General features: G+C 34.5%; 1 protein-coding gene and 1 pseudogene across 1 annotated transcript in view; one reads left to right on the forward strand and one right to left on the reverse strand.

The window, feature by feature from the left end:
• The window catches only part of LOC120579525 (uncharacterized), an 81441-nt gene extending 80018 nt beyond the window's left edge, over positions 1–1423 (reverse strand). The window contains exon 1 of the mRNA XM_039831941.1: positions 1364–1423. Within this exon, the coding sequence (XP_039687875.1) occupies positions 1364–1423 (60 nt within the window). The remainder of the gene's footprint in view (positions 1–1363) is intronic.
• Positions 1424–11073: 9650 nt separating this feature from the next.
• Positions 11074–13079, forward strand: LOC112418108 (uncharacterized; annotated as a pseudogene).
• Positions 13080–13509: the final 430 nt, after the last annotated feature.

Below are 13509 nucleotides of genomic sequence, written 5' to 3' on the forward strand. Positions count from 1 at the left end.
GGGACAAAAATTACCGAAGGGACTTTTTCGAAGGGACTTATTCCGAAGGGACAGCAAAAAGAGGGAGAAGAAAAGAATAGCTCGTCAACACAAGCTAAGAGGGAGAAGAGAGAAAAGTTCTTTGACAACGCAATAGAACTTCTGGTGTGTGAAATTGTGTGGAATGTGGGCTCTATTTATAGGTGAGGAGGTTGATGAAAAATGGAAAATTGGTTTAATGAATATGATGGACAATTATGATGAATTTTGAAAAAGGAATGTTAAAGTTGACACTTGACTTGAATTTTTTTTTAGACCTTGTACATTTTATTTTGGACCTATTGACACTTTTTTTTTTTTTACACTAATTAATTAAAAATAAATCTAATACGAAATAAAATAAAAACAAATTAAACTAAATTATTTAAAGAAAAATAAAATTAAAAGATGGAAAATAAAAATTATTAAATATAAAAAAAAAAGTAACTAATCTTAAAATTAAAATTAATAAAAGATGGAAAGAAAATAAAAAGAGAAAAGAGGGTTTGACACGGAATAAAAAATGAGATATTTTAAAATACCTCCCTGCCGAATTTTTTTACTGAAAAATCAGAGATCGATCAGAGTCAAGTGACATGTGTCAGTGGGGCCTTAGGACAAAAATTGGGGTATGACACACATAAACTTAAAGAAAAGGTAAATTGCATTACATTAATGTAAAGGCGGTTCGACAAATCAGATTACATACATTATGTATGACTATTTTCTCTAGACGTCGGCACTTCGAATTCTAGAATTTCTATAAGTGATTTGCGACCTATTTTTCATATGAAAAACTACTATTTATACATATTAAAAATAACTGGAAAAAGTTAACTGCCACAAACAACACTCCTTCAGTTGAAAACTTCTTGTAACCCACGTCTTCACTAAGGAAACCACTACTTTTGAATTTGAATTCTTCCTTCTTTGACAACAACTACTTGGCTTCGATCAAACTCTTCTCTAGATCAAATCTTGTCGAATTTCAAAGCTTTTAAACTCTTCCAAATGCTAAGTCCAGACTCTGTCGAAAACTCCATGCTAAGGATAATGACTTTAATTCCTGAAAAAAAAAGAGTCAACGTACGTTGACTGCATTAATTAAGCCTGTCAAAATTACAGGCTAACAAATTGCCCCCCTAAAATGCCATTTTTCGACTGGAAAACACATAAAGGAGAAAATTGATGTTTTTGAAAAACTCCAAGTATCCTTTGTAAACTGACGTCATGCTAATTATTGCTTTCAAGAGTGGTCTTTTCAACTTTCCTTTTGCTGCACACTTTCAAGATTTAGCGGGCCACCACTTTGCAGTTGAAAATTTAGTGGGGCCTTTCCTTTTACCCTAAGGTGCCAAGTGTCACTTATTGCCCTTTCATCTTCAACTCCTTCACATTTCCCCATTTATCATAATTATAGCGCCTCTTATCTGAAGATTTTGTCGATTTGGTTCCCTCGAGATTTTCAACTTCCCACTAACTCAACAAACCGCCACTTCTCTTGAACCACGTGGCGGTTACCGACAAGGGAGAATAAAAGGTTTTGTTTCAACTATTTTTCATTGCTTATAAAACCTAGTTTTCTGTTCATTCCTTAATCCATCTTTTACTTCCGAAAAAATCCGCACTTTTCTTCTTCCCGTGGTAGAAAGAAAAATTTCTACAACAATGGAATGCCTTCCAGAAGACATTTTGCTCATTATTGTCAATAAAATGGCAGCCTTTGGAACTCAGGATCTTTTCAGGTTTTAAGTTAATTCCACTTATCATCAAAAGCTTGCCAGCATAAAAGTAGTGCTTCAGGCTCTACCAAGAGACTACTTACGGTACATTTATGACTACTGGCCCTGCGCATGAAAACACAAGTTCATGCAGCAGATTTCTCGTAGTGGGCATGAAGCATACTACGTGGTGGCAACCCATATGCTTTAAGAAGAACGCCCCAGCTAATGAGCTCACATATGTTTTTTCTCCATGGCCTTTTCATAAGTGGGGTGTTGACATCGTCGGGCCTTTCCCTCAAGCACCAGGGCAATTAAAATTCCTAATTGTAGGCATGGACTATTTTACAAAATGGGTCGAAGCAGAGGCAGTGTCAAAGATAACGGCGGAGCGAGTTGTAAAATTCTACTGGAAGAAGATCATCTGCCGTTTTGGTCTCCCAAAATATATAGTAACAGACAACGGGACACAGTTCGCCAGTTCTAAAGTCGTGAATTTTTGCAAACAGCTAGGGATTGAAACAAAATTCGTTTCAGTAATGCACCCCTAAGCTAATGGGCAAGCAGAATCGGCCAACAAGGTAATAGTCAACGGTATCAAGAAGAACTTGAGGAGGCTAAAGGACTTTGGGCAGAACAGTTACATTAGGTAATTTTTTAAATGATTTACAAACCAAGTCGATTTATAATACATTATTTCCGTACTAACAATTAAAAAAAATGAATGAAACAAACATTTTGGAATAAATTATTAAGTACAGGTACTATGGTCGTACCATACAGCCCTACATTCTACTACTAGGGAAACGCCATTCATTATGGTCTACGGTGTCGATGCTATGCTTCTAGTTGAAATTCACACCCCAACTTGGCGGCAGGATAACTTCTCAGAAGAAGCCAATGAGGTAGGTATCCAATGTACTATGGATATAATTGATGAAATAAGGGAAGCAGCACACATCCGGGAGTTCGCAGCGAAACAGAGAGCTACTCGGCGATATAACTCAAAGGTTATCCATCGAAGCATGAAGGAAGGCGGCCTTGTCCTAAAACAAGTCGTCGCCCCAACCAAAATAGGGAAATTGCTGCCAAACTGGGAAGGTCCTTACAGAGTGAGAGAAAGGCTGCAGCATGGAGCTTATAAATTGGAAGAACTTGACGGAACTCCGATTCCCAGAACTTGGAATGTTGTTAATCTGCGTCATTACTATAGTTAAAGTACTATGGTTATCTTTTTTGCTTTTCTTTCACAGCTATAACTCTGGACAAGTTTATTATTATGAATAAAAGTTTTAGGGGAGCACTCTTTTTCCCCTGCAAGGGCAGGGTTTTTAATGAGGCACCCTAAATTCTTATACAACTCTGTTCTTTACCTTTGTTTTTTACTTTATAAAGTTTGCAAAAATGAAGATTATCGAGAGGACGCCTAAACTGGGTCAACCTTTTATAGGCTCTGAACTCGACGGCCCGATAAAAAGAAGATTATCGAGAGGACGCCTAAACTGGGTCAACCTTTTATAGGCTCTGAACTCGGCGGCCCGATAAAAGAAGATTATCGAGAGGACGCTCGGCGGCCCGATAAAAGAAGATTATCGAGAGGATGCCTAAACTGGGTCAACCTTTTATAGGCTCTGAACTCGGCGGCCCGATAAAAACTCACAGTCATAAAGACATTTACGATTTGAAGTCGTCTGCAATTCGTTCAAAATAAAACACAAACGACAAAAACCTTTTTTGAATGTTAAACATCTTGTTCAAAGGACATCGTTTAAAAATAATAAGGTAAAACAAGACAGTTTCCAAGAAATTGTTATAAATTAAAACATAAGTTGTTCATCAGAATAGATAAATATTCGCTTACAGACACAAGCGTTACAAAATTAAAAGTGCCCACAGCAGCACAAAAGGCAAAAGCAATATAAATACGTGACCAAAATAAAGTCATCAAACGAGTTTTAAGTCTCATCCACCAGCTCGCCATCTTGGACAATCTTCAAAGAGTTTAAACCTGACAAATCTAGGTCTGGGTAGAAATGTAACGCTTGCGATTTCGCTCTTTGAAAATCGTCTTCAAAAAAGCCAGCCCAAGCCATCTTTCCATCTTTAACCTCAGCTTGGGATTTGTTCAGGTCGTTTTTTAACTTAGAATTCTGAACCTCAAGTTCATTCTTCTCCGCCTGCCAATCAGTTTTTTCCTTCTCCATATCAGTAACCGCCTTTTCAAGAGCAGTCTTATCCTTCAAGAGCTCTTCCACTCTTTCTTCAAAAGTTGTAGCTTTATGTTTGAATTTTTCCACATCTTTTACAGAGTCCTAAAACTCTTTCTCCAAAGCTTCATATTTTTTCTCCATGGATTGTATATACAGCAAGGTTCAAAGAGTACTGGTCCCTGCATCCTGCACCAGTTCATCAAATTTACCGTGAAAGGCAGCATCTTTATCCACTGCTGAAAAGGGAACGTGATCTTCAATATAGCGGCGGTAATTGAAGTCTCGATGCCAGAACGAGGCTTCAAAAGCGGCATCCGCTTCCACTGATAGAGTCTTTCCGCCCCCTTTTCTTCCCGATTTTGTTTTCTTCTTCAGAGGGGAGAGGGTCAGGTCATTTACCTCGCCTACAGCTACCTCGCCCTCGACCATTTTCTCGAGAACGACATCTGCATCGCCTCCGGCGGATTCAACATTGGCAACGAGTTCTCTTTTCTTCGTCCCTTTGCGAAGAATTACGCCAACTGGGTCGCTTGCTATGTGTTCTCCGGATGCATTTTTTTATTTAAGAGCTTCAAGGTACTTTCTCCTCTCTTTCCCAGATAAAGGCAACATCGGTACTGTACAAAATGAGAAACAATCATGTCAGTTAAAGAAGGAAAAAAAGGAAATAAAGGGAAAGAAGTGTAAATCATCGAAACTCACGAAGATATAATTCAAGGTCCTCCGAATCCCCCTCTTTGTTTAAGAGTTTTCAAATGTCTGTATGAAGCATCCGATCTAAAAAAACCAACTACACCTTGTTCATAAGGGGTCATTTTTTGATAATCATAGCCTGAGAAAAAAGAAAAAAGACTCCGGCGAATAGGAATCATATCTAAAGCATCACATAGAATCTCGAAACCGCGAATAAACGCCCAACAGTTAGGGTGAATTTGAGTAGGGGCGACATTAAGTAAGCGCAGAACATCCATTTCAAAAAGGGTAAAAGGGATTTTTACCCCAAATTCCTCCAAAACGGCGCCGTACATATGGAAGATCTCCTTTACCCCCTTTGGGCGCATAGTACACACTTTCTCGCTGGCAGGGCATGGCGCCAAAACAATATCTTCTTCTCTTTTAGTGGACGAAACCAAAAGCTTACTCCTGAAGAAGTTAACCTTCGCCTGATCGTTATAAGCAGATTCATATCGTTGAACTTCATCTGAAAAACATTCAGTGTCTGATTCCGGACATGCAAGCTGAATACCCTTTCCACGAACCATTTTCGAAGGAGGAATAGCGACATTTTCTTTTCCAAAATTATCTCCTGAGAAAGAATATACTAAAACATAGTCACTATCATCATATTCACTACAGTCACTCTCGCTAGATATATCAGAGAAAATCATATGACCAAAGTAACTAGAATCATACGCCTCCCAATCGATTAAACCATTTTTTCGAGTGGCATGTTTTAAACATTCTAATCTCAGCTTTTGCCTATCTGAAGGATTCGAAGGGGGTAGTTATTTCCCTCTCTCATCACATTCCCTAATTACTACCATAGATATACATGAAAGAAAAGAAAAAGAACGAGAGGATTACCTGAAGATGCAACGAACGATCAAAAGCGGAAAAGGAGCAGGAAGGGAAACGGAAGCGACGAGATGAAATGAAAGGGGAAGAGGTTTTCTCCTCTCTTTAAAAGGGGAAATGAGACTTTAATTCCTCGGGAAAATGCGCAAACTTAGTAGATCCAAGGCACGTGTAAAAGATCGTGCGAGATGAGCCGTCGGAATAACAAAGGTCGCGAGATGTGGACCGTTAGATGGAAAAAGCATCATAATTAGAAAAGATCTCTCCCAAAGCAATAAAATGTTCAAAAGACCGCATAAGATTTAAAGCACCACGCCTTGTACCAAGACCTGTGCTTGGGGGTTGTGGACCGTCATTATATTTCACAGCTTAAAAACCCTCGGATAGGACTTAAACGCCCTTCGTAAGGGCCTAAAAGGTTTTCCAAAAAGGTTATTGGGTTTAGGCGCGCCCTCTTAAAAGATGTCGCCCTCCTGAACCTTCAGAACTTGCCTGAAAGTATTCTAAAGAATTCATAAAGCACCACGCCTTGTACCAAGACTTGTGCTTGGGGGCTTTGGACCGTCATAATATTCCTAAGGACCTGAAAGACCTCAAAAAGGGCTTTTAGACCCCTCAAGAAGGTCTAAACACCCTTAAAGGAAGCCCTAGGGCCCCGGGCGCGTATTATTCACGGCGTCGCCTCAATAATCTCTAGAATCTTCTAGAAACCGCCCTAAATACATAAATACCCCTATTACTTGGAGACTAAGCAACCGAAATCCAAGCCCATAGAAGGCTATAAATACCATCCTTGAACACACTCTCAGATATCCAATAATCAGTCTAAAACCCTAATATATGATTCTTAACCCTAGAATCCCTTATTGTACTTTTTGCAAGTACAAATAGTTTTATATTCTATTGAAGAAATTTTGAAAAGTTGTGTGACATGCCTGTTTAGGTGTTAAACTCTGATGTTATATTTATTATTTAATTGCTTTGGGATAACGGGGTGTTACACTACTCGCTATGGCAAATTCAGTTGTAACTCCAAAAAATCCATTCTTAACTATTCCAGGTTCAATCTCAATCTAAAATCTTTCCTAATCATTATTATACATGTTCAGACACTCAAAATCATCTAAATATCAACTTAAGGATCAAAACTACGAAATCATGTTGACACTCTGGTCACGCTCGCGATGGCGAGTGAACTGCTCGCTATGGCGAGCTGCAAGGTGCAACTCGCGAGGTGGGTAAAACTTGCTCGCGAGGCGAGCGATGAAGTTCATCCCTCGCTATGGCGAGGATCATTGCTCGGGAGGCGAGCGATGAATGTTGGCTCGGGCATAAGTGCAGTTTTCACAAAAATTCACCTATTCACATGGTTTTAAGCCTAACATTGATTCTTGTAATCATCTTATGACTTATCTAAGGTCTGTAAACAGTTTCTACATCAATCTAACAGTTCTACATCAATTAATCCTCAATTTCTCTCTTTAAGCCTAATTTTCCAATTTCTCTAATTCAATCCTACACTTGTTAAATACAACCATCAGAATTACAGACTTAATAGAATTGTAAGTTAGTCTCACCCTTACCTTAGAATATGAAAATCGTAGCTCTTTTGGTCTTTTTCTCTTCTCTTGGCTTTTTCTCCCTTTTTTCCAAAAAACTGATCGTACGTACTAATTTTTCTAAACTAGCTCTCTCCTATTTATATCTCCTCTATCTATTTTATCTTATTCCTCTTTCTCCCCCAAAACTCTCTAAAATCTCAAAACAACCCCTAAACTCAATATTTATTTTATTTTCAAATCTTATTTTACTAAACAATAAAATAAGTCACAACTCCTCATAAAATCACATAAATCACACCAATCATATAAACATATTCTAAACTCATCTTAAATCACACATATCATATAAATATAATATAAACTCATCTTAATAAATTCTAGACTCAATTAAATAATTAAATAATTCAAAGAGGGCGTTACAGATGGGGGATGTCCAATATATGTTTGTTATATGATATTTATCTGAATTGTTGTCATTCTATTTGTATTATATTTTTCAAAGAAAAAAACTCTGAAAAAACAAGAGACGACGAAGATGGAAGAGGAATTCCACATGCATGCCGCCACCGAAGAACGTAATAAAGCATGCCACACTTGACACTCCGCCACCAGGGTACCTTACACCTATGACGAGTCTACGCTATAAAACGTCGAAAGGAAAGCTGCACACAACCCAGTACATCCATCAGTAAGCCAACATGGAAAGAGATTCATTCATCCTTTTAATTTAATATATTTCTCTTTCTTTTGTGGACATTGAGAGTGTGGTGTCAATTGAGATGATGAACACATCTTACACTTTGATGGTGAACTTTATATTTAACAATTTTGATTCATGTATTGAAGAATGCTAGGTTTTTTGAATCAAAGAGGGAAGTAGTAGTATAAGCAAGCTTGAAAAAGAGGGCACAAGAAAGATCAAAGTACCAAGTGATGGTGCAAACAATATAGAAACAAAGCCACATAGTGGGATGAAAAGACCTAGTAGTACGAGAATGAATATACATGCGGAAGTATTATGACACACAATTTGGAAGAGTCTGTAAATTATGGTTACCATTTTTGTTTGTTTAAGTCACTCAAGAAATTTGTGGACTTCATGGTTTTTGTTTGGTGTTGTTGTAATATATAAAGAATTGTAATATTATATAAATGGTTTTTGTTTGTTGTAATATATTAAATTATGAACCCAAACAAAATATAAGGAACTGTAATATATTATTTTATTTGTAGGTTGATGAAAAATATATAAATTACATGCAAACTTAAAACAAAACCAATATTTTCACATGAAACATATTGTCAAGTCTATAAACACATTAGCGTAGTAGAAAGAGCGGACAGACGGGCACGAGAGTGCCCATCTGAACGCTAGTAATAGGTAATGGTAAAAAAATAACATGTGATAATACATAGTAGACAAAATTAAACACTTCATAAAATGTATGAAATCTGAAAAATATTATAAAAGAAAATTCGATAATCTTATCAATAATTCGGGTATATATAACCAAGTTTACATAGAAAATAGGATAGTCGGAAAAAAAGTATAAAATAGAAGACATCAATCGTGATCATTGATATGCTCATAGTTTCTAGAAAAAACGTGCAACATCAAATAAGTAAGTGTAGAAAATATTTTCTTCAAAAAAAAAAAGGCAAGAGGATAGGAAGAAATTGATGGGATGCATTTTTTTAGATAGAATTTGTTAGGTTAAATAATTGCAAATCTAATAAAACAAATGAGCGAGAATAAATTAAGTTAAATTGATGCAAATGTAACAAAATTAATAAATAAGGATGTGATTACCGTAGTAGGTTAATCCAATTTTTTATTTTTTTTATCACAATAGGTTAGTTTTTTTTTTTTAAGAAATTAAATTACCTCATTCAAATTGGCAACATAGAGACTCGACCCTCAGACAATAGGTTAATCCAATTTACCTACATAGTATATATATATATATATATATATATATATATATATATATATATATATATATATTTGGTTTTTTTAACTGGTTATAAATAAAGTTTCATCACAATTTTTCAAATAGGAACCTACACAGTTTTTTTTGTATGAAACTAAAAGAAAACTATTTTCATATTAAATTAAATATTTTATATCATAATATTTATTTTATTTTTTCAAAAAAAGAGATGTACATTTCATAAATAGAATAATGAGTTAATTAAATGAATGACACCATAAATATTCATAATTTTATTTTTAGTCTTTACCAAATAAAATCGAACTTTTAATCTTTGTAAAAATTTTCGTTAGCATTTTTAGTCCCTTTAAAAAATTTCATCAACATTTTTAATTCTTTTAATATTTTCTGTCAACATTTTAATCCCTAAAATGTTAAAGGAAAATGTTATAGAGACTAAAAAATATAATTTTTTTATAGGGATTAAAAAAAAAAAATTGAGGGTTTATAGACATCATTTACTTAATTAATCCAGAATAATTTTGATATATTGTTAACTTAACTTAAATATATTTTCATATCACAAACCATCATTTATATTACTATATTGGATTTTTGGTGATGGCCGGGGTTTGAATCTCTGACCTTTGCATATATTATGCATTGTCCTTATTAACTGAACTAAACTCACAAGAACATATTTATAATGGATTTTAGTCTCCGTTGTTTTTTTAAAATGAGTAAATAGTCAATTTCCCCCCTGAAATTGTAAGTTTGATCAATTACCCCCTGAATTTTCACAACGTTAGTCAATTTACCCCCTCTGTCAAATTTTTCTGTTAGTGAACATGACGTTTTGCAAATACCCCCCTAATGTTTTGCACTTATGTGCAAAATGCCCCCCAAACTTAAAAATTTATATTATTTTTTTCTTAAAAACAAACAATTAATAGTTAAATATTAAAACTAACTATTAATTTTGGAATTTGGGAAAACTACATGCATATATACATCAAAATAGGCTCCAAAATGGGGAAAAATATGTATTTTTTAAAGTGACAATAATGGGATGATTTGTGGATTAATATTGGGGGTTGTGTAGTTTAAATGGTTTAAGCAAATTGTTGAAGGAGTTGGAGGAGTTAAAAGACTAAGATGGTGAAGGAGAAAATATAAATTTAAATATGATTATTAATTTGTTTATAAACCTCTAAAAATAAAATTTGTCTATTAGAAATAACCATTATTGTCACTTTAAAAATACACATTTTTCCCTATTTTGATGTATATATGTATGTAGTTTTTCCAAACTCCAAAATTAATAGTTAGCTTTAATATTTAACTATTAATTGTTTGTTTTTAAGAAAAAAATAATATAAATTTTTAAGTTTGCGGGCATTTTGCACATAAGTGCAAAACTTCAGGGGGGTATTTGCAAAACGTCATGCTCACTAACAGAAAAATTTGACGGAGGGGGTAAATTGACTAACGTTGTGAAATTTTAGGGGGATAATTGAAGTTTTGTTAATTTCATGGGGGTAATTGATGAAACTTACAATTTCAGGGGGGAAATTGACTATTTACTCTTTTTAAAATTGGTTTATTATCTTTAAAAAATATAATTTTTAAAATTTAAGAAAAAATTAACAAAATTATTATTCAAAAAATTAAATTATGAACTCTTTTTTCGGATAAATTTTTTATAATATTTTAAATATGTTTGAAATAATTCATTTGAAAATACACATTGATTTAACATCATGAATTAAAACAGTTTAAAAAAAAAATTGGTAATTTTTAACGACATATCTTTTGGTAGAAGGTGAAAAATTTATTTAATTGTTGATTGAAATTTGAAATGCAAATAAAATATAAGAAAAATATTGTTTAGAAATGTATGTGTATGGTTTGGATTAGAAAAACAGTGGACCTACAAGAAATGCCACGCATGCATTCTCAACATTAAGAAATTACTATTCAATTTCTTAATTTCAATATATTTCATTGATACGATACCCTTTTCTTCATTTTTCTATCCTTAACCAACCAAACCAAAATGTGTTCTGCATTTCTGCTTATTATTGCTCTACTTTACATTTTTCTTACTGGGTCTATGCTTAATTATGTTCAAGTTTAGGTTTTTATTACTGGGTTTCTGCTTAATAATGTTCAAGTACAAAATTTGCTTACTGGGTCAATGCTTATTAATTCAGTAGTTTAGATTTTTCTTCCTGCTTTGGGTATTTGCGTTACACATCTCCTCGGACACACACAAACACCAACACATATAATTACATTGATTTATGCCATTTTCTCAAATTATTAACGGTGTGTTAAGTGTCTGTGTCCTGTCTGGTGTCTGACTTTGTGCTTCATAGGCTTTAGTTTGGTTGTTTGGGTTTTTCTTACTTGTTTTTGCTTATTTGTGCAATAGCCATTGTTCTAAGACATTGTTGGTTATCCTTGGCAAGGTTTGAAGATATTGAATAATATCTATTTCATATTTACAATAATTTTAGTTGATTTTAATAGTTTAGGGACCTAATTGACAAGGAAGTGATAGTTTAAGGACTAAATTGACTGTTTATTACGGTGTGTTTGGATACAATTTTATTAACTGATGTAAATGGAATAGGTTGATTTCCCGTGCATTTTTTGTGCTATTAGATAGTGTATATAGGAAGTTTATTCCTCCTTTTACTCAACTGTTATTGGAATTGTACAGCATCAAATGCAAACAAGCCCTTAGTTTTATGCTCTGTAGCATGGGACCCTTAGTCTTTCGATGGGAGATGAATTTTTATTTGTTATATGTTCAACATGTGTTTTTAAAGCATGTAACAAGTTCAAGCTGTAGCCAAGCGATAGGGGAGTCAAAAACTTGATCAATGGTTCACTTAGGATATTGACAGAAGAACTAATTTTAGTGACAAGACTGTAATAGCAGTGACAAATTGTCCTTGTGATATTTGTTCTCTGGTTTAACCTCTGATATGCATATTGTTTTCATCCCATCCATCCAATACTGAGTATCCGTTACATGGTAGACTTTACTGTGTCAATAACACACTTTCTTTGGTCTTTTCGTCTCCTGTTAAATGCACATTAATTTCATGTTTTATTAAGGGAATTAACTATTTGCTTGCATGTTGAATTGGTGATTAATAATTAATTATCGTTAGCTTGAAATTTCCTGTGCTTCTGATGTATTACAGGTTGTAAAATGGCGATGTCCAAATCAAACTTTACCTCCAAACAGTGATACCGGTTTCCAAAAAAAGGTCTTGTATCTAGAATCTATCGGTATTGACTCTTTCTCCCTTATTGAAAATCATCCGAAGCTGGTTACTGCGTCACTTGACGATATAAAATCCACAGTGAAATACATTACCGGAATGGATTTCTCTGCAATCGAGTTTCGGCGTTTGGTTGGCATGTGCCCGGAGATTCTTACCACCAAAGTCTCAGACATTATACCCGTCTTCACGTTCCTTCACCGAGAAGTTCGTGTAAATGGCTCAAATATCAAGCATGTAATAAATCGTCGTCCTCGGTTGATTATTTGCAATGTTGATAAGCAACTTCGTCCTACTATGTATTTCCTCCAAAGTATTGGCATAGAAGAGGTAAACAAGCACACCCATTTGCTATCATGTAGTGTCGAAGACAAGTTTATACCCCGAATTGAATACTTTGAAAATATTGGATTCTCTTGCCGTGACACTACATCGATGTTCCGAAGATTTCCTCAGCTGTTTTGTTATAGTATTAAGAATAATTTGGTGTTCTTAATAATTTGGCATAGAAGAGGTAAACAAGCACACCCATTTACCTTGTTTTTTGTGACTTTTTTTTTTTATGGATAGATAATGTTAGGAAATTAGTGGTTATGTTAGTTTACAGGGCTCGAATTTTGAACCTCCTGCTTAAAACTGTTTTGGTGTTCCTTATCTCACCAACGGAGCTGCAGACTGAGACTATTTAGTTATTTTATGAATAGCCATGTTTTAAGGGCTTTTGGCCATTTAGCAAAGAAAAGTTGAGAGTTTTCCTTCTGACAAATTGACTATTGTTTTCATATGGAGCTTAAATTTCGTCTTGAATATCAGTTTTCTTAAAATGTCTTGTTAACTGCTCCAATCATTCAGGTAGAACATTAACAATGCTCAGTCATCCAAAATAGATATCAGTTCAATGGATATGAACCAAATGAAACCACAAAACATGTATTTGATGCAAACACGAATACATGTATTTAAGAACCAAATGCCAGGGGAAATGCTATCAGGCCAGATCATGTATTTTGTTGCAGTTAACAGCTGATCCCAAAACAACCACTTTACATCACAAAAAATGTTCTACAGGCAAAGAGATTGTGTTTAATTTAACCTATAGAGTACTAACTTTCAATTCGTGCTTAACCAGTAATATCTTCTACTTTTTGTCTATTTTGGATTAAGCTACTAAGCTCAAATTTTGTCCTGTAAGTTTC

The sequence above is a fragment of the Medicago truncatula genome, chromosome 3, assembly GCF_003473485.1.
Source record: "Medicago truncatula cultivar Jemalong A17 chromosome 3, MtrunA17r5.0-ANR, whole genome shotgun sequence".
NCBI lineage: Eukaryota > Viridiplantae > Streptophyta > Magnoliopsida > Fabales > Fabaceae > Medicago > Medicago truncatula.